General features: G+C 45.3%; 1 protein-coding gene across 1 annotated transcript in view; it reads right to left on the bottom strand.

The window, feature by feature from the left end:
- LOC121610390 (atrial natriuretic peptide receptor 1-like) overlaps positions 1-26,515 on the bottom strand; it is a 76,950-nt gene that overhangs the window by 6,033 nt on the left and 44,402 nt on the right. The window contains exons 6-17 of the mRNA XM_041942463.1: positions 8,892-8,986; positions 7,756-7,891; positions 7,558-7,642; positions 6,695-6,812; positions 6,051-6,125; positions 5,306-5,383; positions 4,852-4,956; positions 4,516-4,587; positions 4,231-4,393; positions 3,562-3,717; positions 1,705-1,873; positions 1,413-1,559 (exon numbers count right to left, since the gene is read on the bottom strand). Coding sequence (XP_041798397.1) covers positions 1,413-1,559; positions 1,705-1,873; positions 3,562-3,717; positions 4,231-4,393; positions 4,516-4,587; positions 4,852-4,956; positions 5,306-5,383; positions 6,051-6,125; positions 6,695-6,812; positions 7,558-7,642; positions 7,756-7,891; positions 8,892-8,986 — 1,399 coding nt within the window. The remainder of the gene's footprint in view (positions 1-1,412; positions 1,560-1,704; positions 1,874-3,561; positions 3,718-4,230; positions 4,394-4,515; positions 4,588-4,851; positions 4,957-5,305; positions 5,384-6,050; positions 6,126-6,694; positions 6,813-7,557; positions 7,643-7,755; positions 7,892-8,891; positions 8,987-26,515) is intronic.

Genomic DNA, 26,515 nt, shown 5'->3' with positions numbered 1-26,515 from the left:
AGAGAGAGAGTGAGAGACGGGGGGCAGAGAGAGAGAGAGGGAGAGAGAGGGGGGGCAGAGAGAGAGAGTGAGAGACGGGGGGGGGCAGAGAGAGGGACAGAGACGGGGGGGGCAGAGAGAGAGGGAAAGAGAGAGAGAGAGAGCGAGGGGGTGGGCAGAGAGAGAGAGACTGTGACTGTGGTAGTATCTGGTACAGTAGAAGTAGTAGGATATGCAGTACTGACTGTGGTAGTATCTGGTACAGCAGCAGTAGTAGTAGGATATGCAGTACTGACTGTGGTAGTATCTGGTACAGTAGAAGTAGTGTATGCAGTACTGACTGTGGTAGTATCTGGTACAGCAGTAGTAGTAGTATATGCAGTACTGACTGTGGTAGTATCTGGTACAGCAGTAGTAGTATATGCAGTACTGACTGTGGTAGTATCTGGTACAGCAGCAGTAGTAGGATATGCAGTACTGACTGTGGTAGTATCTGGTACAGCAGTAGTAGTATATGCAGTACTGACTGTGGTAGTATCTGGTACAGCAGCAGTAGTAGTATATGCAGTACTGACTGTGGTAGTATCTGGTACAGCAGTAGTAGTAGGATATGCAGTACTGACTGTGGTAGTATCTGGTACAGCAGTAGTAGTAGGATATGCAGTACTGACTGTGGTAGTATCTGGTACAGCAGTAGTAGTAGGATATGCAGTACTGACTGTGGTAGTATCTGGTACAGCAGTAGTAGTATATGCAGTACTGACTGTGGTAGTATCTGGTACAGCAGCAGTATTAGTATATGCAGTACTGACTGTGGTAGTATCTGGTACAGCAGCAGTAGTAGCATATGCAGTACTGACTGTGGTAGTATCTGGTACAGCAGCAGTAGTAGGATATGCAGTACTGACTGTGGTAGTATCTGGTACAGCAGCAGTAGTAGCATATGCAGTACTGACTGTGGTAGTATCTGGTACAGCAGCAGTAGTAGTATATGCAGTACTGACTGTGGTAGTATCTGGTACAGCAGCAGTATTAGTATATGCAGTACTGACTGTGGTAGTATCTGGTACAGCAGTAGTAGTAGTATATGCAGTACTGACTGTGGTAGTATCTGGTACAGCAGCAGTAGTAGTATATGCAGTACTGACTGTGGTAGTATCTGGTACAGCAGTAGTAGTAGTATATGCAGTACTGACTGTGGTAGTATCTGGTACAGCAGCAGTAGTAGTATATGCAGTACTGACTGTGGTAGTATCTGGTACAGCAGTAGTAGTAGGATATGCAGTACTGACTGTGGTAGTATCTGGTACAGCAGTAGTAGTAGGATATGCAGTACTGACTGTGGTAGTATCTGGTACAGCAGTAGTAGTATATGCAGTACTGACTGTGGTAGTATCTGGTACAGCAGCAGTAGTAGTATATGCAGTACTGACTGTGGTAGTATCTGGTACAGCAGTGCTTCAGCCTTGCGTTTCTCCTCATGATAAGCTTGTGTTCGCTCCTCCACCAGCTCCTCCAGGTTGTTGGCGTACTGCTCCATACGGGACAGCAGGTTGTCCAGGATGTTGGTCCTCGACTCCCTGAACACACACACACACACACACACGGTGTTACAGGATCTGGAGCAGCAGTTCTTCAGTAGGAACCGAGGGGTTTGGAGCTGAGAACCACACACAGTACAGTTCAGGTTCCTCCTCTCCTCATGTCTAATCTAACCGTCCTCACTTGTTCTGTTTGCGCAGCAGCAGGCGGATGTGGTTGAACTCCGGCCTCTCCGTCGGCTCCTCCGCCCAGCAGCGCTGCATCAGCTGGCCCAGCTCGGGACTGTGACTCTGGGGGTCGACGGTGGGTCTAAGGCAGGGCCACTCGCCCAGGACCACCCGGTCCACGATCTCTGTGGGGGGGGGGGGGGTCAAGAATATTTAGTTTAAAACCGTCTATTCTCGTATTTAGACTCATTATTTTCTGGCGTACATGTGATTCAGTCTAACTCAGTTTGACACGTGTTTCAGAGTGCTGAGTTATCGTCAGCTGGCTGATCATCACTGCTGACCAGGTGAACAGGTGAGAGAAAGAAGAAATCCTACAATCAATGTCCATCTTCCTCTTTTCAGCCTCAGCCACACAGAGCTCCTCTCTTCTCTGTGATTTCCTCCTCCTCCTCGGTCTGGGTGTAAATGCTGGATTCAACCCAGGCTAAATTCAATTATCCATCCATCCATCCTTTCACCCTTCCACCCATCCATCCTTCCATCCACCCATCCATCCTTCCATCCATCCATCCTTCCTTCCATCCATCCATCCATCTTTCCATCCATCCATCCTTCCATCCATCCATCCATCCATCCATTCTTCCACCCTTCCATCCATCCATCCTTCCACCCACCCATCCATCCATCCATCCATCCATCCATCCATCCTTCCATCCACCCATCCATCCATCCTTTCACCCATCCATTCATCCATCCATCCATCCTTCCACCCTTCCATCCTTCCACCCATCCATCCATCCATCCTTCAATCCATCCATCCATCCATCCTTCCATCCATCCATCCATCCACCCTTCCATCCATCCATCCATCCATCCATTCATTCTTCCACCCTTCCATCCATCCATCCTTCCACCCATCCATCCATCCTTCCATCCATCCATCCGCCACCCTTCCATCCATCCATCCATCCTTTCACCCATCCATTCATCCATCCATCCATCCTTCCACCCTTCCATCCATCCATCCATCCATCCATCCATCCTTCCATCCATCCATCCATCCATCCATCCTTTCACCCATCCATTCATCCATCCATCCATCCTTCCACCCATCCATCCATCCATCCTTCCACCCATCCATCCATCTGCCGCCAGCCTCCGCCTTCTTCAGCACTTCCTGCTTCTCTGATCGACGAGTGATCGCAGCAGCAGTTTCTAATCAGGTCAATGAGACGTTCAGGAAAAGAACAGATCTATAGAAGATAGTTTCCTCGTATCTTCTAATATTTACATTTAAAATTTGGGCCATATTGTGAATCATTAGACTTATTGTCTAACTTATTAATCTTACTCTTTTATATTTTTTATATTCTATATTTGTGTTGTACAGATTTTGATAACATTTGTCTGATTTCCAGGATTTTTTTCTATAAATTGTTGTTGACTGTGTTTGAGATCTGGCTGCTTTTTGATTGGTTGTTGCAGCCCGTGGTTTCAGCATAGAGACGGGTTGTTTCACGCTGTGGATCTGATGCTTGATCAAAATAATAAAATCAAAAGGAACTGATTCATCCACGTGTCTCAGATCTCTGTGGACAAACAGCTGTCAGCCAATCGGGGACAGACGCAGGTAAAGTGGGAGGAAATGTAAACGTAAACAGAGAGAAGCGAACGTCCTGTCTGCTCTGTGTGAGGCTGACGGTGTAAAACCAGGAGAATCAGCCCTGATGAAGCCTGGCGCTGCTGCACGTTACTGATCTGACCTGATCTGTGTTTCCTGCTGCTCGAAGCTGCTCAGAATACAGGAAACAGCGCCCTCTGGTGGCGAAGACAGCGTTCACTTGTCCAAAATGTAGGACTAGGGTCCTACCCTTAGGGCTGAGCGGGTCTCCCTCCAGGTAGAAGGCTCCTCGGCGCAGCGCCACCTCCTGGAGGATGATGCCGAAGCTGTAGACGTCTCCTTTCTGAGTTCCCTGAATAGGAGGAGACTCCATCCTGAGCAGCTCTGGAGCCATCCACAACCTCTCTGCAGAGGAGGCGCAGAGACAACAATGATAGATAGAAAGATAGATAGATAGATAGATAGATAGATAGATAGATAGATAGATAGATAGATAGATAGATAGATAGATAGATAGATAGATAGATGATTGGATGAACTATTGATCGTAATACATTGGTAATATTCTCGACTTGTTCTTTCATCAGTTCCTGATTGAAATCTGAATTTTGCAAACTTTACACAGTGTTATTAAAGCAAAGTTCTTCTACAGCATTTCACATTTAACTTATTTTGTTAAATTTAAGAAATGATCATATTCCTCAAAATACGAAGAACTCCAGTATCGATACACAGTGTGAGCGCTGAAACTGATTATCAACAGATGATGGACTTGTTATTGATTTTATGGATGAATTTGTAGAATTGTGGCTTCCTGTGTGGAAGGGAACGAACTGTCAGAGGACCTGGATAAATGCTGCAGCAGCGTCTGCAGAGAAGCTGCAGTGAAATGGGTGGATGGCTGAAACGGCGACTCACGGGCGTAGTAGGCGTGAGCGTCTTTTCGAGAGTCGCTGTCGCCCTGAAAGCTGCACAGACCGTAGTCTGTGATCTTCAGGACGAAGCGGTTGTCCACGACACAGTTGGAGGACTTGAGTTTTCCGTGAGAGAAGATGACGCTGTTCTGCAGGAACACCATGCCCTGCAGAGAGAGGAGGAGGAGGAGGAGGAGGAGTCTCAACGGACAGCAGATGAAGACACGGACGATATTCACTGTAAATCTCTGCGCTGATGATAAACAGCGAAGAAGACAAAGAGAGTCACCTTGACGATGTCGTTGATGAGAGAATATTTGAACATCCAGTCCAGAGTGATGCTGTCGTTCTCCAAGATGTCCTGAAGACACGAAGACAGACGGTTAACCTACACCTGACCAGACAGACAAGTGCACACAGACAGACAGACAGACAGGTGAACACCTGACCAGACAGACAGGTAAATACAGACTGTCAACCAACACCTGACCAGACAGACAGGTACACACAGACAGACAGACAGACACACACACACAGACAGAGGCACTCACAGGCGAATAGGTTTATACAGATAGAGAGGTAAATAGAGATAGACAGGTAATTACAGGTAGACAGGTAGGCGTACCTGCAGACTTCCTCTGGGACAGTACTCTGTGATGATGCAGACGTTGGGAGGGTCGATGCACGCTCCGATGAACCTGGTCAGGTGTTCGTTCTGAACGTCTCGCATCTACACAACCACAAAACATATGAATACATATGTATTCATACACACACACACACACACACCTGTCGGACCGAACAATCCACCTGCTGCTGATTTATGTGTTCTTTTAGTTAACTATGTGACGTTTGTCCTGATGGTGGCGCTACAGACACAGTGGGATGAACCCTTTAGGGATTCAGGGCTTGTTGGTGTTTGTGTCCGGTGTTTCACAGCTGTGCGGCGAACAGGACAGAGTGAAGAAATATTTATTTGAGATCATCTTTGAAACGTTTCCTCGACTTGGTCTCTTCATTTCCGCCCTGACCTGTTTTCAGATCAGCGCTCTGACTCCACAGAAGCATCACACACTCACGTGTTTGAGTTCAAACAGCACCATCCTGTTCAGCTCGATGCGTTTCCTGTCGCTGTATTTAATGGCCACGATGTTTCCCTGCAAGAACACAAAGAGTCAGATCACTGGGCTGCAGCACACTGAACTCTAACAGTAATCCTGATCCTAGTCTTAAACTATAAACCTGAATCCTGAAGAAGTCAGCTGGCAGCTCTCTCTCTATCATAATAAAACATAAACACACTGTGAGCGGTCGGTAGGGCGAGCAGCTGATCCCAGAGCTGTGTTCCCGCTGTACGTTAGAGAATAAAACTGATCACGTATGCAATCAAACAGCGGCACAAGCTGATCTCAAGCAGCGACACATTCCCACTTCCTGTGTAGACAGGAAGTTAAAAGACAAAATGAGTCGGGGCACTTCCTCTCTGCTGAAACGCATCAGGTCAACAGCCTAACTGAAGAGGTTTCCTTAAAACACGTAGTTCCTCATATGAAAAAAGACTGCAGGTCTAAAGTTAAACTGGACCACAGAGCCGAGGACTAAGAACAGCTCAGAGTAACTGGAACTGGAAAAACTAGCTTCATTTCCTGTGTCACAGAGAGCTGTTAGACAGCAGCAGAGTGTTCATGAGAAGTGAGCTGATCACAGAGTTTGAGAGCAGAGAAAAGGCACTTATTGATATGAAAACGTCTTTGATTCCAGCTCTGCTCCCTCACTTTCAGTCCGACGTGTCGTCAGCTCGAAGAGGACCGACGTCACACTGACCTTGTAGTATCCGGTCTTTGCAAAGACCTGCAGGTTTCCATCTCCAGTCATCAGGGAGCCGTAGTTAGAGCCTCTCTGGAGACAGACACAGGATCAGTGAGAGAGAGAGTGTGTGGGTGTGTGTGAGTGTGTGCAAGTGTGTGAGAGTGTGTGTGTGTGTGTGTGTGAGAGAGAGAGAGAGTGTGTGTGTGTGTCTGTGAGAGAGACTGTGTGTGTGTGAGAGAGAGTGTGTGTGTGTGTGTGTGTGGTTGTGAGAGAGTGAGTGTGTGCGTGTGAGTGTGTGTGTGAGAGAGAGTGTGTGAGTGTGTGTGTCTGTGAGAGTGTGTGTGTGCGTGTGTGTGTGTGTGTCTGTGAGAGTGTGCACATGTGTGAGAGAGTGTGTGTCTGTAAGAGTGTGTTTGTGTGTCTGTGAGCGTGAGCATGTGTGTGTGTGTGTGTCTGTGAGAGTGTGTGTGTGTGTGTCTGTGAGAGTGTGTGTGTGTCTGTGAGGGTGTGCATGTGTGTGAGAGTGTGTGCGTGCGTGTGTCTGTGAGAGTGTGTGAGAGTGTGTGTGTGTGTGAGTGCATGTGTGTGTGAGTGCGTGTGTGTGTGTGTGAGAGAGAGTGTGTGTGTGTGTGTGTGTATGTGTGTGCGTGCGTGCTGACCAGTGACAGTGTGATCCTGCTGCCGCTGCGCAGCACTTTGTCCAGGTTGCTCATCTGAATGTCGTCCCAGCAGATCCTCCAGAGCTGAGCCACCAGCTCCTTCTCCAGCTTCATCCTCCTGCAGAGACGCAGGAAACAAACGACTCTGTGAACGCTGACGGGTCCACGGATCCTGACTGCGAGTCTACGGTACGGTTCAAGCAACGACAACACTGGCTCATACGATATATATCCCATAATGCAAATGAGCCGTGTCTTTCATTAGCCTCTGCCTGCCTGGTAGTGTTTATGGTTTTTCCTACCCACTTTAGACCCACTTCTGTACGACAAAAGCCTTGATGGCTGCATCCCCATGGAAACCACACGCACACATGTCCCGCGACACATGACAGCTGCAGTCGCTACGGTAGGAAACAGAGATGTGTGGCTCTGAATTTGATGAGTTTACTGTTCATCAGACCACGGATGAGACTAGAATTAGCAGCTAGCGTGCTGTTTGCTAACTGTGGAATGCAGTCAGTTCAGACTTGCTGCCATGACAACAACTACAATGTCCTTTTGGTCCCTCCCAGGAGATCTAACAACTGTTCACAGTGGTTCTCAGGTAACTCCAACAATTCCAACCACCCTAACGACCAAAGTGATAACGACTCTACAGAGGTGAAACACCTGGAACTCCCCAGTCCAGCTGCCTTAAATCCAGCCCTCATTGGATAATCATCAGCAGTCTAAGTGATGATTGGACTGCTGATGAGCGTCTTCCTGCAGCTTTTCTTTGAAAGGACAGACTCACGGGTGGAGAACCCCTCCATCAGTGCAGCATCAGAGAGAGTGTAATGAGAGCAGACCGCTGCAGCCCTCACCTGTAGATGAAGACGGTGACAGTGAGGGTCATCGTGAAGATGAAGAAGAGCACGATGGAAATCATCTGATGGATGGTGATGGTCTCTGTCAGGGAGACAAACTGTTTAATAACCACAGCAGCATCTGTGAACGCAAAGCAGCTAAAAAAACACCACGTGGCCGACTGAAGCCGGCTCGAGCTCGTTTCGTCCACTGACTTGCGAGGCAGAGGGGGCTGTCGTTCTTGAAGCCGCAGACGGGAACGTCGGGAGGACAGACTCCGCCCGGCCACTGCAGCGTCGTCCCGGGGATGGCGGTCAGCTGCTCCTCAAAACTGTTGTACACCAGAACTATCTGGAAGAAAACAACAAAAACCGCGAGATGATGCATTCAGGTAAGAAGTTGGTTCCTGGGAGACTAAAGATGAGGGGAGTGAGTGAGCATTACAAGCTATAATGTGATTGGTTATTGGTTAATGATGATAAATATTGGACTTGCTTCTTTACCTCACTTACTGATGGTCAACAGAATAAAATACATTCAATTACTTCTTAAACAAAATGTGTTGAAGATTTAATTTCTTTAAGCCTGATTAGTGCCTGCAGGTGCAACTTCCACCAATCAGCTGGTAGAGCCTCTCTGTAGCCTGAGAGGCGAAACCCAGGGGATACTGTGCACTGAACTTCGTGCTGCTTGTTAAGCTTAATAACTTCGAACACACAGCAATAACTGAGATGACCTATTTTTCTCGTCTCTCCTCTGGATTCTGGCAGCTTGACAGCGTGAAGACTCTGTGTGGAGACGTTTTTGTGTATGAATAAATATGAAATCTGCACAGTCGGGGGGGCCTTGATTTTTGCTGAGGCTGTTAACTCCACCTGCGCATTCACCGCCTGCGAAAAACGTCTGTTAATATGAGTCGTTTGTGAAGAAAACCTGCTTAATAATTTGACTAGACCACAGAATAAGCTGAAAAACAGCAGGAACACAGCTGCACTGAGAATAAAAAGCACTTTTATATTAAGACACCTCCCATAGAGACATGTCCTGTCTGAACGGGGCCTGGAGCTGCAGTCTGCTCTGTACGCTGCTGTAGGATCTACTGGAAACGAGCTGCAGGACTTTCTGAATTCCTGCCCTGAAGGGACGTACACACACATCTGCATCTGCCAATCAGAACACCGTCTCTGCAAAATGACCTGTGATTGGCCAAAGTCTCCCATCATGGGTTAGAGTCTCTCTCTTCTCTCAGACCAGCTGAATAACAAGATGCTGAAACGAAATTATTCTGCTTTCTCCTCCTACAGAGTGTGTGTGTGCGTGCGTGCGTGCGTGCGTGCGTGCGTGCGTGGACCTGGAAGGTGCTGGTGTTGGTGTCGATCATGTCCCACAGAGCGAAGTCTGTCTCTCTGTCTCCGTTCTCGTCCAGGTGGAGCATCCCTGTCACACCTGAGGAGCATACAGAGTAGAAACAGACAGTTTACTGAAAACACGTTGGAAAAGACGACACAGACACAGATTATTCACCATGACTGTGAACATGTGACAACCAGCAAACTGTGGCCTGACCAATCAGCTCCGCTGTGTCTGCGGGAGCAAGTAAACAGGAAGTAAACAGCTGTCTGCTCCTCTGCTGCACATGAAGCCAACAGCTGCTTTTCTGACAGTGAGGAGCAACCATGTGTCCACACATGCAGAGACAAACACACAGAGACAAACATACAGAGACAAACACAAAGGGACAAACAAACACACAGAGACAAACACACAGGGACAAACACACAGAGACAAACACACAGAGACAAACACACAGGGACAAACATACAGAGACAAACACACAGAGACAAACATACAGAGACAAACATACAGAGACAAACACAAAGGGACAAACACACAGAGACAAACATACAGAGACACAGAGACAAACACACAGAGACAAACATACAGAGACACAGGGACAAACATACAGAGACAAACACACAGAGACACAGGGACAAACACACAGATACAAACAAACAGAGACAAACACACAGAGACAAACAAACAGAGACAAACAAACAGAGACAGAGACAAACACACAGATACACAGAGACAGGGACAGAGACAAACACACAGAGACAAACATACAGACATACAGAGACAAACACACAGAGACACAGGGACAGAGACAAACACACAGAGACACAGGGACAGAGACACAGAGACAAACACACAGAGACAAACACAAAGGGACAAACACACAGGGACAGACACACAGGGACAGACACACAAAGACACAGAGACAAACACACAGAGACAAACATACAGAGACACAGAGACAAACATACAGAGACAAACACACAGAGACACAGGGACAAACACACAGAGACAAACAAACAGAGACAAACATACAGAGACAAACACACAGAGACAAACAAACAGAGACAAACAAACAGAGACAAACAAACAGAGACAGAGACAAACACACAGATACACAGAGACAGGGACAGAGACAAACACACAGAGACAAACATACAGACATACAGAGACAAACACACAGAGACACAGGGACAGGGACAGAGACAAACACACAGAGACACAGGGACAGAGACACAGAGACAAACACACAGAGACAAACATACAGACATACAGAGACAAACACAGAGAGACACAGGGACAGAGACAAACACACAGGGACAGGGACAAAGACAAACACACAGAGACACAGGGGCAGAGACACAGAGACAAACACACAGAGACACAGAGACAAACATACAGGGACAAACATACAGAGACAAACACACAGAGACACAGGGACAGGGACAGAGACGAGCACACAGGGACAGGGACAGAACACCAGGCGTCTGTCCCTTTCATCGCTGGCTTCGTCCATCTGTTAAAGTCCCGGCCTCATTTCCAGAAAGAACCACGATGCTCACAGACCGAACAGAGACGAGTTAAAACAGCCTTCAAACTAATTATGCTGATGAAGAGTTAATGACTGAGCTGCACCTTTCACAGTAAATGTTATCAGGCTGTTATTATTCAGCAGCCTGTTGAATGTCTGACACAAACAAAGACAGGACGTTCTCTCATCTGAGGCTTTAACTCTCACGCAGGAGCTGAGATTTAAAGAGAACGTTTGATTTTTATGCAAATGTACTAAAATACTGGCGAGGAGTGGCGAGCAGTAACTGCAGAGCCAGCGAGCGTCTGCCAACAGGACGTTCTCTCAGCTTCTCATTCATTTGATTTGGATCAAATCAGGTGAAATCCACCAGAGTCTGAGGCCGAGATGCCAGCTACTGCTAGTCTGCTATGCTAGGCTAGTTAGCGTTAAGCAGGATCTGGTAGCTCCATTAGCATTACATGTAGCTGCTGCTGTTATTATTTGAACTGACAGGAAACAGGAAGTGGCAGACAGAGGTACTGCAGTCTGGACTGAAGGTTCCCTGAATGAATCATTAAAAACTGACTCACATTAAGTACAACTACTCAAATACTGTACCTACGTACAAATTTCAGGTACTTTACTCGAGTATTTCCATTTCATGCCTCTTTCCTCTCCACTTCCACTGCATTCAACACCTTCAGTTACTTCAAACTACCTTTACACTATCAGCTTATAAAATATGTTTTAAAGTGAACAACCCAACAGTTTATACAAGTAAAACAATTAGTCGATTAATTGATTGACAGAAAATAAATGATCAGCTCTCCAACAGTAAAATCCTGCTTAGACATGAGCGACTGATTCACAATAATCTGATGAGATCAGATAGAACAGGAGAACAGTCACAGGGACGTTTCACTGCACTCACTACTGTTACTTTTGGGGGGGGTCGTCTGAACCTCTCTCTCTCTGTGAAAATAGCTATCAAAGGTTAATTACACCCAATTGGCAGTAGGGCAGTTGGTTTATGTGTGTGTTGGAAACGGGGCCATTAAGACCCAGATGACTCATCTCCATAGAAACAAGATAATTAGTGATCAGCAGGGCGCAGGCAGTGATTGGTCGGTGAGGTCACGCATGAACACATGTAGAAAACAGCGGAAGCAAACAAGTAATAAAATACAAGAACGTCAGATGAAGTTTTGTATCAGCAGGTAATGCTAACAAATCATTATAAAATGGAAATAAAATGATCAAATTCAATCAGACTTGAAACAAAATGAAAATAAAAATGATGAAGGATTAAAGGAAATGAATCTTGCCCACATTGAACCTACATCTCAATGAAAATGATGCTTCATATCTTTATTTGAACAAATAAACACATTTTAGCCGTTAATCAATCAGTGACTCAATCAATGCAGTTTATTTTAAAGAGAACAAAAACAATGCAAAGTACACAGAAAAAAACAGAAAACTGAAAAAACTGAGTAAAACTGAGTAATATAATAATTAATCCACTGCACGATGAAAACCATACAGAAACACTGGATATATGTGTGTGGATAGAAATACCGTATTTTCCGCACTATAAGGCGCACCTCAAAGCCTTTAATTTTCTCAAAAACCGACAGTGCGCCTTATAATCCGATGCGCCTTTTATATGGATCAATATTGGTTAATTATGGCTATCGTAGTCAGGGGGCGTGGCCGAAGTAACAGCGGTATTCCACTCTCTGCGTGCCGTCATCCTTTTACTGGCGCGTGCAGTCATCTGTCAACCTGAATAATAAAATGACTATTTCACTGAACAATGAAAAAACATGAATATATGCTAAATAATAGGCAATTAAAATATGAATCAAACGTGGTTAATGTGATTTCTGCTCCTGAACATCAGCGCTGTGCGCCGTCACCTGCATCTTTACGCAGGATCAGCTGTCATCTGTGAGCGCGCGGTGTTTGTTTCAAAACGAACAAACTAAAATCAAATACATTTTAAATAAATGCTCATTAATTATTTTCAGGAGCCGCATCAGAGGGATGAAAGAGCCGCCGGAGCCGCGGGTTGCCGACCCCTGATCTAGTGGATGCATAACGCAACCCCACGGTACTTTCTACGCGCCTTATAATCCGGTGCGCCTTATTGTGCGGAAAATACGGTAACTGGATTTTTTCTTTTTAAATATAAGGGTTTATTTACTTCCTTTCATGCTGCTATAACTAATAAAATATACATTTTTCTATTTTATTAACTGTATTTTATTGCTCTGTTGTTGCAGTTCAACATGCAGTTCTTTAAAACAATAAAACTAAATGTCCATGTAAGATGAGAGATAAGAGAGGCACACATAGAGGTATAGGGATAATATACAGATGCTACTGACTTCTGCTTTCACCAGTGAACATGAAGGAGAAAAACAGGAACAAACCAGGAAGCAACAACGTCAGCAGTCATGTGAATTTATTATCTATTTATTTCATTTCTCTAAAACAACGACGATGAATGAACGAATGAGCTGTTTTTAATGTGACATCACCAGTTTGAAGAGAGAGATTTCCACAGCACAGTCAAAAATGATAATAAATAAATAAGGAAAATGTAAAATGATTTGTGAAACAGTGATGTCACGAGGCGGCGGGGTCAGAGTATCAGATAATGAGGCGGCGAGCGGCGGATGATGACATTTAGAGACATGCTTATTGGATGGGGCGCGCTCCTGCCGCTGAAATGTCAGAGCTCTTATTAAAGTCATAAATATACCTTGACCCCACACACACACACAAACACACACACACAAACACACACACACACACACACGTGATGCTGTGATCACTGACCTGTGTGAGTTTATGTGTTCCTGGTGATGCATTGCTTTCCAGGAATGAGGGTGTGTTTGCTGTTTTCTGTGTGTGTGTCTGTGCGTGTGTGTGTGTGTGTGTGTGTGTGTTTGCGTGTGTGTGTGCGCGTGTGTGTGTGTGCGTGCGTGTGGTGAACAACAGACGAGTGAAGGTTAGCATTTACGACAACAGACAAAAATAAATCATTCATCTGAATGGTTGACTTCTGCTTTCACAGGTGAACAAACCAGGATGTAGCAGCTGTGACATTCAGTTATCTGCACCTGCGGCAGGTGGATTTCAGCTTTAAAAACATAACGATCAGCTGCTCGTGAAAGGCGGGACTTCAGTGGTTCTCAGCTGGTGGCTTTCAGTTCATTCTTAATGGACTACAAGTCGAGTGTGAGAGTGTGGACCAACAAAGAAATCCTTTAAAAACAGATTAACGTACATGAAGTTAAAATGACTGATGGTGGTAGAATGAAACACTGTGGACAGACAGACAACTGATCTGTACAGTCACTCTGTCTCACTGTGAACTGACCGAGAACAGAGAAGATCCACCAGTTCATCCTCAAAGAAACCAACAGCAGCAAAGTCGACAACCTGCAGCTCAACCTGACACTGAACTGAAGAAGACTGGGGGTCCTGACCCCACCTCCACATGTGATCCAGCAGAGAGTCGCTTCGTGTTCTGTCTGAAGCTTTCAGAGACATCTTGTCCTCACGTCCAGCTGATGGACCACGTCTGTCTGAAAACAGGTTCGGTCTGCTGTGTCCAGTCCTCCTGGATGAAGACAGTGTGAGGTTCCAGCAGCAAATCAAGAGGATGTCTTCTCCATGTTTCCACCCCTCCACCGTGGATCAGATGCAAAGCAGGGAAACACAAAGAGGAACGTCTGTACTGAAGAAGCCCCCCTGCGAGGAGCACAGAGCGAAATGTCTTCAGAAAGGGATCGTGTCCTGTATGAACAGACTGAACAGGACTGCTGTTCACAGACTGACTGTGAGTCTGTGAGAAGAGAGCTGAGCTGCAGCACCTTCTCTTAAAACTTCCTCTGAATTTAAGAATCGCACCACTCAGGCTGCTGCCGCTCGAGTATTTTTTGATTTCCACAAGTAATCAAACATAATTCAGCCTCTTGTGAGAGGCAGAGAGACCGGCAGGGACCCGGAGCTGCACCGTGAGCGGCCGGATTGAGAATTGGCTTCAGGCTGCGCAGCGGCGTCATAATGACTCCTCTGACTGCGGTTCATCACGACTCCTTCCATTAGAAAGTGTGGGCAGGTGTGTGTCGATGGCTTCAGGTGTGTGTCGATGGCTTCAGGTGTGTGGCGATGGCTTCAGGTGTGTGTCGATGGCTTCAGGTGTGTGGCTCAGTCAGGTGGACACACAGTTTGAAGGCGGATGAAGGCTCATAAAGTGCAGCTCAGGTCACATATTTCTGTCCCACAGAGCAGTCACAGAGCCCCACCTGAGCCCCACACAGCTAACGCTTGTGTTGCCTGCCAAGCAGCTGTCGTTACCATGGTTACAGCTTGTCTGTTTACCCTCATTACAATAGATATGGGCTGTAAGTCACAACAGTTATACAAGTAATAAAATCTTGACTGTTGCAACACGTCAGCTAGGTTAGCTAGGTTAGCCAGGCCCAGGGGACCGAACTGGACCTGAACCCGAACCTCATTTCTAAATGTTTGTCCAATCCTGGATCTGACCTCTCAGGTGCCAGCGGGCTCGGGTCAGCTGGGCTTCTGATGGTTCTGTTCAGGCTCTGACAGCAGCTGGCTGAACCAAAGCCTGACCAGTCTGGACATGAACTCTGGATTCTGGCATCACAGTCCGGCACTTTGCGCTGACCTCCACTCATGTTTCACCTGGCTGCAACGACGCACAGGCGTCCTCCAGGACACTGTGACATCACTGCCAGGTGTGGCTACAGGTGCAGCAAAGCAGTGACTGGATGAGGTCAGAGGAGACTCAGAGAGGACAGCAGGATGCTGCTTTCAGCCTCGTTTTAAAGAGACTCTGAGTAACAGTAACTGTTGGTTATATAAATAACACACAGTCATTCAGTGCATCCATCAGCAGTGCAGCCACAGCTTTGGTCTCACTGCTGGAGGTGAACCAGCTACGTCAGGAGTCAATATTAATGTATCGAGCACCAAGATTAGCATCGCTTCTGCCCGCCAGCGTGGCAGCTGTTAGACGACATCAAGCTACTTCCTCCTCTGCCTCTGAACTTCAATCATAAGTCACATGTCCGGCAGACGCTCCAATCCAAACATAAGCAGTTGTAAACACCCAAACGAATGACGAACGCTGCCGCGCTCCTGTTTGTCGCATTACGATCTGAGCAGCGCAGAGCTGGACCTGATGAATGCGACGATAGATGCGTTATATTATTCCTGACTCATCAAACGCGGCGAGAAGTGGCTGTCCATTAGTTAATGGAAGGGAAACAGCAGGCAGAGGAAGCTGTAATCTGATCTCCCTCTCGCTCCTATTCATGGTTTTTACAGTCGGCCCGCCTCCTTCCTCCTGTGCCCTATTTGTCAAGAATATTATCGCTGATGAAATCTTATTACTCCCCCCGCCTCCCTATCGCTCTCTCATTCTCGCCTTTTCCGTCTCTTTCACTCACACACACACTCATTCTCCCTCCTTATATGTGATTTTGTGGAGGACTGTGGCCCATCAGCCGATCCGCCTCTATTAAGTATTAATATGCATGAATGAGGATTAGTTCCTGTGGGGGGGCTGCAGGTTCAGGTGAGGAAGAAGAGGAGCTCAGCATCCACAGACAGATCTGAGTTCCTTTAAAAACAGTAAGTGTCATCACGTATTTTGAATTATAAGGAGAGTGTCACTCATCCATCAGACAGACAGACGGATCAACACAGCAGTTTATGATCTATTAGATGATGGATTTTCAGATTATGGATGCACTCCACAGACTTCAGCTGTGGAGGGGTCTTCACATTTTATCCACAGGATCATTAATGTTATTTATGTCCCCTTTAAAATGTCTCTTTGCTCCTTTATCAGCTTAAAATCTCACTTATCTCATCTCAATTACGACATAAAATTGTTAGAGATGGTCATGGTTGCCAGAGGATGAACCTTAAGTGCCACACAACCCCTGTGAACATAATCAACATTCACTCTTTTGCACCAGTGGAGCTGTTAAACCTCAGTCGTCATGGATACAGAGGCAATCAGTGTTTCCATGGCAACAGTATATACAGTTTGCACCGCTGTGTGAACGAAGTGTCGTGAAGATGCCGGTGAATTTGTTCATCTCCGTCTCTCTGAACCCAAACAGAAGGGATCGGCTTCCTCTTGTTGTTCCAAGCCACAGCGCCCCCTAGCTACAGAGCTCAGACTGCAGCTCGCACACAGGCAACAAGCTCCGATCGATCCTACGTAAACTGAAGGCGTCTGCGTTCGATGGGATCATGTTTGTGTCATCACAGCTCTGTCACAGTTTAAATGTCTCTCGTCTGTCTTCCAGCAGTTTGCGGCTCATTTATGACCAGTGTGATAATTAGTGACTAAACTTTGCTTGTTTAAATGCCTCTGATCTGTTTTCTGTGTTTCCTGAACAGAGTTTATCAGCTGAAAGAAACTGCAGCATTCCCTCTCCTGCTTTAAAGACAATGTACAGAAACAGTCAGAGACAAAGCCATTACTGGTATGATCTTGGAGATTTTCAGTTAAATATATGTTGGTTAAGTCACTATCTGTCACTGAAACAGTTAACACAGTGGTGATTGAGCCTGTGGCCCACTGACGGAAGTTTGCAGTCTAATGAACTCACTATTTTTCTCATCCTTCCCAGAAGAAATACTGTAATAAGTTACTGCTAATGCAAACTGAACATCCAGCTGCTGCTGCAGCTTCACATTAAAAGCATTTACCTGACGACACAAACTGACCTTTACTGTGGAGCAGTCAGACCACAGAATGACGGGAGAAGGCCAGCTGTTGTCTGACTTCTTTGTTAAAATGACAGTAATTTGAGATCTGTCGTATTAAACCCCCTGTAGCTGCAGCTGTCAAATCCTCCAGACTGACACTTTAAAACATGAATTAGGTTTTTCAAACCTTTTGTTTCGACGTTTTGAAAACTGCTAACGTCAGCTTCCAGTCGTTTTTGTTCTGACTTCTAGTGCTCGCACAGCTCTTGTATGCAGCACACTGCAGGTAGAAGAAGTTTAAACCACCCTCATGCTGGTGGAACGTGAGACATAAACATGAAGACAACTTGCTCGTCCTCGCTGGACAGAAACACCTTTAGTCAAGAGCTCCACAGAGACCGTTTCAGTGACTCGTGTACTGTTTATAAAACAATCCCTGCTGCTCGTCCTCTCACAGACAGCCGTTTGATGATCGCCGCTGGGTCTGTTTGATACGATTAACGTTCTGCTACAGGTCTGTCGCTAGGAGCCCGCTTCGGTCCTGTTGCTGAAAGCTGTTGCCTAGTAACCAGGATCACCGCATCCAGAGTTTATCCTGCCCGCTACTTATAAATCAAAGCTTAGAAAAGGTTGACAGATCTCATTAGAACGTCTGTGCTCTCTCATGGCACGGGTCAGGTCAGACTACACAGGATCATCACACAGAACAACAGCAGCATGAATACACAGAAAAACATGGCAGAAACCTCAGCGTGTGTGTGTGTGGTGAGGAGACGAAGAGGCTAATCTACGGCAGCCAGCAGGAGACATAAAGTACAGTGGATAAATGGCAGTCTCGCAGCTCCTCTGGTCTCTGGTCTGCCTCGCCTGGTGTCCAGTTCTCTACAGATAAATAGTTCTCTCATTTCAGCCGAATGATGAAATCCCTTCTGAAGAGCGAGCTCCTCTCAGGAGCCTCTGAAACAGGTTTCAAATGTCCTGAACAGCCAGAGGAGGTTTAGCTGAGGAACGGTTTAAAAAAAGGGACAGATAGGAAGAGACAACACCCACCTCGGCAGATGGTTTACATATCACACGACCAAGATTCACAACTGCTAATCCAAAGAGCAGATCTCAAACATGTGAAATGTTCAAACTCGTCAAAAAAGATGAAACAATTTCCTGTGATTTGTGTCCACAATATAAATCCATCGAGCGGCTGCATGCTGAACGTGGATCAGAAGGAATCTGCATTAATGAACAGATGTTGGGCAGCTTCCACTGAATACAAAACCAGCTCTGGACCTCAGAGACCTGGAAACAGGACAGACTACATTTTTGTACCCCTGGCTCACATCCCTTCATATATTTCCCATTTGCATCTTTTATCCATCACTGCCGAGTTCAGCTGAAAACACCAAGAACAGAGAAACAGCTAACCTGAAGGAAGGTTCAGTACAACAACCTGTGTGTGTGTGTGTGTGTGTGTGTGTGTGTGTGTGTGTGTGTGTGTGTGTGTGTGTGAGAAGGAGATCCAGAAACACATCTGGCGAACAAGAGGCATCCATGTTTGTTTGCTTTTCAGACTCTTCTGAATTATTCATCAGCCTTCATTCACGTGACCTGCTGTCATCATGAATGACAGGTTCATGTGTGATATCATCAACACTGAACCAGCTAACTGTTCTCAGGATTCATCTGTAAAAAGTCAGCGAACAGATAACGCACCAGCACTGAGACCTCAGAGCTTTTCAAAATTCGAGGCACCTGTGCAGGTGCAGGAGACTCGGCTGGGGGACACGGAGGGAAGGACGTCACACGAGGCAGAGACACTGCATGAGGCCATTAAGGTGCTTTAACATCTTTGTGTCCCATTGACTCAATATGCATGAAAACTCTGTCAAACCTGAACACAGAGACATGAGACACAGATTTTTAGATTCAAGAAAATCATTATCTCAGATCTGCTTAGAATTCATACAACAGAAAAAAGACGACTTCAATCTGGACCAAAGTGGTGGACCGACCGACGGCAGATCAACAGACCAGCATCTGCAACATTCTCTGACTCCTGAATCACTGATGTGAAGAGTTTCTGCCTTTATTCTCTTAAATCACTGTAATTCAAATACTGTTGGGTTTTGGACTGTTCTGGAGCTCAATTAATAGAAGATATTGATAGACGGGTTGATTAATAGATAAACAGGTGGAGCCATCGCTGCATTTCAAGCTTTTCACGCACTGTTTCACACTGGAAACAGGTCTACGTGTGATTATCAGGCCTTCTGACGCAGCTGCCTCGCAGGGGGGGCTGCATGATGCTAACAGACGCTGTGTACAGGCCATTCAGTGATGGATGGAAAAGAGAGACGGGCAGACCAGAGGAGCAGAGGGCGGCGGGTGGAGGAGAAACGAGGAGGAGGTGGAGGATCTGGTTTCACTCGATTAGATTTCCAGGCTATTTCGGGGGTCTCGTCTCACGTCCGTCTCACAGAGGCCTCTGACAACCAGACGAGGAGAGGCGGGGGCTCTTCCGATAACGAGGGGAGATGGATGAGAAGAGACGGGGGGGACGAGGACGCTGGCGTGATTGAATGACAGAAATACGATAGAGAGACGAGAAATGAGGGACGGTCATTGAACTGTTCAGCCGATCACACGGAGGATCGATCACACGGAGAAGTTTACTTCAATAACTCCTCATACACAAATGAATCCAATTAAACCAACTCGCTCTAACAACATGACTGTAAACGACTTTGATTATTATTTTAACGTTCCGGATGCTAATCATTAACCACACTTCCTCACTATGTGAGTAGAAAACATGACCCAGGAGGCATTTTGTCTCCTTCAAACTGGATTTGCTGCAGCTTTAGTTGTAAAGGAACATAAATATCTCAGAGATGATGTTGTCACATTAATGCAGACTAAAAAGGAAAAATACCCTCACGTCATTCTTAATATCACCGAAGTAGCCCACTCTTCATCAACCATGATGAGGAAGTGTATCACATTGCAGCGCTCTATAATAAAATACTGTGAGGTTTTATTGTAAACAAATGAAAGTTTCTGTTTACCTTCACGGTTTCTCAGCTGAACACACGGAGCCAATCTGTGTGGTCTGACTTCCTTCTTCACTAAATCTTTGTTTGTTCGGCAGCTTTTAAAATGCTAGATTTATTATTATCAAGTGAGTTTTACTCTTCATCTTATTTCACATTAATTTTAACATTCTCTTCCTGTTTCTATGCATCTTTCTTATTTTTCCATCTTATTTTACATTTATTTTCTGTCCCTGTTCCTTTTTTCATGTAAATTCTTTGCTGTGAAGCACACTGAGCTGCATTTCTTGCATGACAGGTGCTCTTCATCTCTTCTTCTTCTTCTTCTTCATTTCACATTTCTGCACATTTAGCTGCATGTTCATCCTGATCTGCACATCAACCATCAACCAACCAGCTGTAACTGATTAACTGGATGCTTTCCAGCTGAAAACTTTCTCTAATTAGTGCAGATTTAAATAGTTCTAGTTTTTTTTTCCAGGAAACTCGAAGCAAATTTATCTGAAATTATGAATCCAAAAATAAATTACCATCATCATCACTGAAGCCTCATGAATTCACAGCAAATTTAAAATAACTGTGGACTGTAGTTGTTCAGATACTTTTCACGGACCACAGGAATGAAACCTGTTTATTAACGCTGCCTGCAGCATGAAGTGTTTCTCTCCACAGTTTGTGGTGACGGAGGTTTCTTTAACCTGAGGTCGAACAGAGCGACGACAGCAGAGACACTGATGGAGGACGGACGGATGGAAAAACAGAGAGGTGGAGAAGAAGGTTTAAAGAGGGACAGAAAGAAGTGAAATGCAGGACAAATAAGATGCATCCAAACATCTGACTCTGCAGCCACCTCCAGCGTTTTCAGGAGGAAAGAAGCTTCAGACGATGGTTGATTTTAATTTTAACATGTCACATCACATATGCATCAGTAATGTACTTATTTCAACCTGCATCATGATCTTTTCCTAAACCAAACCAGGTAGTTTTGGTGCCTCAGCCTGAGAAACCTGCGACTCTTTATCAAATGATGTGAAGACGAAGGCCTGGTTCACATGTCTCTGAGATCTGGAACAAGGCCAATAACACCACACTCCCTGCAGGACGAAGCTAAATTAAAACTAACCGAAAATGTCAAAAATCAATCAAAAAAACCCACCAACCATCATCCTGGACGTGTCCTATAGCTCACATCAATTCTCTCAGTGTCAGTCACCACTTTCCTCCTCCATGCTGATGACCCCTAATGACCTCTGACCCTGCGACCCTTCAAAATAAACGCCACCTCAACTCTCCAGCTCAGCCAAGCAAACAGAGACGGACACCCACCAAACACACAGAAACCCTCAATCAGCTGCTCTTCCCCTCACTGGACGGACCAGGCGCCGACAGCTCGTCGTAGGTGCGTGCAGGTAAACGGGTTCGACCTGACGGCGGAGCCGAGCAGAGAGAGGATGTGTGTGTTTTTATACGTGTGTGAGCTCCTCTCATCCGTCAGCTGTGTGGTTTGTGTGTTTTGGAGAGGTTACAACAGAGGAAGCTGGTGGAGTTTTGTGTCATTCATCAACCGGATCCGCAGGCTGAACTCACCTCTGACGCACAGAAACCTCCCTTCATACCCACAATAACAACCGTCAGCACTTATCGAGAACGAGATCAGCGAGACGGAACACAAAACTGCACTTTTACGACTCTTTGGAGGAGGAGATGCAACGCTAAAGAAGTGGTGTGTTTTCATCTCATTAGCTGAATATCATGAGGACTAAACTCTCTAAAACATTTATATCACTGATTCTTGGGAATTTGGATAAAACAGGTTCTACTTTTGAAAATAAAAAGTTTGTTAAATTACAAAATCTAAAGGTATATCTTTATAGACCAAGGTCTTGGCTTTTCAGCGATGTACTGGTGCAACCTGCTCATTTTGTATTTTTTTTGTAAAATAGGCGTTTTGAAGTTATTGCTTTGTTTTTGTCAACAATGTCAGACACAATAAAAAGCAATTTTCTTTTATTTATTTGGTCTAATATGTATTTATAGTTTTAAAATCATTATCTGGCATTCTACATATATGCTGTTAAATGTTGAATACTCACTTTTGTTCATTTTTTATACTGTTTCACGCATAAAAAGATTTAACATCATGCAATGTTTACTTTAAGTCTAATCAAAAAAGTAATGTTTTTTTATTTAACAAACATATTTTAGTATTAAAAGAGACGATTACTTTAATAACTCAACAGCACTGAAGAAACATATTGTAATAAAACTCCCTTTGACGGTGGTGACGAATGTGTGGGACACATTTTGAGCAACCACAAAATAATAGTAAATATTGTTCAAAGCTCCCTGTTTGTAGTTTTTAATACATGTTTTAATGACTCTTTCATGTGGTTAAGATATTGTTCAATTCAATAATTACTTTTTGTTTTTTTAATCAAGTTGAAATTATTATCTCCTACCTGAGGACAACTGGTTTTGTAGGCAATAGACCAGCATATAATCATTGAATTAATAAAAAATAAAAATGAACCTATAAAAGAACCTTACATATGTGCAAAGGACCCCCTGATTATAACCTTGATTCTTTTTTTCATGAAAATGTTAATTATTTCCAACAGAATTAGCACTTTTCTTAGTGGGACATGTTTTTGCCAAAGTTTCAAGAATCAGTGATATGTTGATTTCCTCATTTCCAGGCTACGACTGGCTTCAGGTCAGTTTCAGCACGCCACGTCAGCAACCAATCACTTAAAGGCATAATTTAGATTTAGATGTCAGTCCTGGTTCATCTCCTCACACATTTCTTGAAGTAAGCTGCTGTAATGGTGCCACTTCAAGCCGGGACTAACAAAAACCTGATCTGTGATGATATGACATGAGACTGGTGGACAGTGTAACAGCTGACAGGACGTTACTCTGACATATACTATACTGAGAGGTCGATCAATTAATTGGTTTGGCCCACACATCCAAAATCACTACAGTTCTTCTAGTTCTCAGTTCTGATTGGCTGAGAGACATTCAGCCGTTTCGAAATCCACAACAAACAAACCTCTTACAGCACTAACAGTCCAAATGACAGAGAGCGGTTTCCTGCCACGTGCCTCCCACCTGCATCTTATTAATAGACCCTTGAACGCAGCGCAGCATCAGGATGAAGTGGAAACAATTCCTGTGACACAGAAAATGGAAACGTGCTTCCAGGGAAGCCAAAGACCGACAGCTGAACCGATCTCTGCTTTCTGTCGCCGGCAGGACTCAGGCGAGGAGGCCGAGCGCTGGCATTCTCCTTCCCTCGCCGTTTCCTCCCCGGGATCCTGAAGAGAAGCAGAGGGGAAACATCTGCTCGTCCGTCCAGGAGCTGGAAGGACCCGATGTGTCTTTTCCAGTCTCAGAGACGCGAAGCAGCCTGTTCAAGGCTTCACCACCACGACTCAAACGCCACATTCACGTTAACTTCAGCTTCGTTTTTCCAGCTCTGCCAGGAGCTGACAACAACAAAAATATTAACAGCCACTACACCGCAAGCCAACGTTCACATGCTTCACATCGGTAACATAAGTGACCTGCTCACTGCCCTGTAGACCAGAGACAAACAGGGCTGATGGACTTCCTCATGTCCACAGGAAGTGGCTGAATCATGTTACCAGGCACTCTCACCTGTTTCAGGTACAGGTGAAACGATGGAATTCAATCCAGGAAGTCCAACGTGGGCAACAGAGTTTCATGATGAGACAACTCTGGAAAGTTATCATGGTGACAATAAATCCATCTCTTTTGTTGCGACAGTCACCAGGTAAACAGTCACTACAGGTCGACAAGGTGTTGTCATGTCGACGTAATATCTAGGAAACAGGGCTGCAACCAGTGTAAGCTTATATATACAAAGTGAACTTCACATGTCAGAGAAACACGCCGATCTGGTAAAAATAGACCTGGCCAATAGAAAACAGTGGACTGGAGGGTCAACACTGATGAAACGATCCCTGCGCCTTCGCTTGAGTAAAGGTCGGGAAAAGTCCCATACAGGCTCATCTGGTTTGAGTTTTATGGATCAAACAGCGACGATGAAGCTGTAATCCAGCTCCGCTTTCTTCTGTACGACGCGGTTTCGACGGATGTCAGAACTGCAAAGATAACCTGCGAGTTTTAGAGGTAAAAAATGAATCTGCAGAACTCTTTAGCGTAACACGACACAGACCTCTACATGGGAAACGAGGCACACCGACAGACATTTAATACCTCACTGCTGCAAAAGAAATCTGTAGAAAGATGATAAAATATCCTTTCAGTCACTGTCAGGACTCTCTCTTTGCACTGTAAAATCTCGTAATAAGTTCTACTAAATAAAATTTCACTTCATTATGAACTTAGATTAATATGTCAGCTTCAAGTTGAAACTCTTTAATAATCATTTCCAGAAGTGACATTTATGAGTTAATTTGACTAAAGATCCAGTGGATCGTCCAGTGGAACTCATGAAATTAACTTAGGTAGTAACATTGTTAGCATGATGATGCTAATGCTGATGCTATTCTCCAGAAACGTTTCTTTTTTCTGATATTAGGAAGTTACATGATGGGTGATGGAAGACTTCCTGCATCCTCACTAAGAAACCTCAGAACTCACACGGAGGAACACTGGTCCTGGACTGATTGTGACAGCTGAACCTCGTTATCTCCGCTTTGGCCGGCTCATTTTCAGCAGGTGTGGTGATTAATAAATACGCTCTCAGCCAGTCGCGTCACTCATCTCCTCACCGCGAAACTGCCGAGCCAATCACAGCGACAGCAGCATGTCGCTGTCTGGTTGATGCAGAGCAGCAGGATGAGAACACACAGCACCACCAGTCTGCAGCACAGGTGGATGATTCAACAGCTAATTAGTACAATGATGCAGGGCTGTCAACAGACTTGCTGGGGCCCGGGGACAAGAGACCATCATAGGGCCCCCACAGCACCCCCCTCCCCTCCCTCCTTAAGTGCGGGGTAGGGGTGTTGTGCAGAAAAAGGAAAATATATATATTTGAAATATTTAATATGTTAAAGTTTTTAAGTATATGTTGAGTAGAAAATAATATTTAATTCATCAGGCAATGATTTATTTATTAAAAAGAAATATGTGAAAGTAAAGTGAAATAGATTAAGGGTCATTCAGGGGCCCCTATGGTCCTGAGGCCCGGGACAACATACCCGGTTGCCCCCCCCCCGTTAACGGGCTTGCAATGATGACAGAAACAGCCAAATAAGAAGTGTTTGGTGAAGCAGTTTACGTGATGGTTTCGGGGTTGACTTTGCAGCAGCTTGGCGTCATTTGCATGTGACTTAATGAAGGTAAACGGTGGACAGCTGTGTGTCACAGTTCTCCAATCAGAGGCTGCAGTTAAAAAAGCTTTTCATGCAGCAGCTGTGAACAGCAGACTCTGTCAGAATCATTCAATTAAAGGTCAATGCAGACACATTTATGATGTTCCTGCTTCCTGTTCTTTGATGTCAATTAATGCTAATGACAGCTAACACCACTAACATGCTCCTTTATCTACACATCATTAGGACAAGCCACAGTCGCCACCTGACAAAGCAGCAAAAGTCCAAACAACTGTTAAAAAGTCAGCGCTGCTTCTGACATCCAGAGATTACATGTCGAATATATGGTGAGGGTTTCGAATCCTGGGCTCGTACGGAGCCCCGGAGATGACATGGTAAAAAAAATTAAAACGTGCGCACGAGATACTAACTTGTTCCCTCAAGATACTAACTTGCTCCCTCAAGATAGTAACTTGTTCCCTCAAGATAGTAACTTGTTCCCTCAAGATAGTAATCCGTTCCCACAAAATAATAATTTGTGCCATGGAATAGGTATAATGTGCGCACAGACAGCTCCAGCGCACCCTCTGTGGGGTCTAAGGAAGAGGCATTAGAGGGGCTAAAGCGACCCGATGGACAGGGACAGTCTGATAGAATTGATTTTAGGCTGTGCCCATGTCAGTTCGTACGAGCCTCGGGCATCCCCCACAGCTCCCAACTGCTTCCACAAAGTGTCCCCCAATAACTTTCGGGTCGCTGTTAGTGAAGGCGGCCCGCAGCCAAATGATGTTGCGTGAAAACCCGTCGATGCAGCCATTAATACCTACACCATATGGCTTCAGTTTGTCATACGAGTCTATGAGCCACACAAAGTTGGGTCCCTGAGCAAAATATAGCCTCCTTCTGGTCTGGCGAACCTGGGAACCGATGGGGTCCAGTAGAGAGAGGAGGATCCTGACGTCTTCTTTTCTGATTGAAACACCGTGTTGTTTAC

Source organism: Chelmon rostratus, chromosome 8 (assembly GCF_017976325.1).
Source record: "Chelmon rostratus isolate fCheRos1 chromosome 8, fCheRos1.pri, whole genome shotgun sequence".
Lineage (NCBI taxonomy): Eukaryota > Metazoa > Chordata > Actinopteri > Chaetodontiformes > Chaetodontidae > Chelmon > Chelmon rostratus.
The sequence above is the reverse complement of the archived record's forward strand: the minus strand, read 5'-3'. Positions and strand labels throughout refer to the sequence as shown.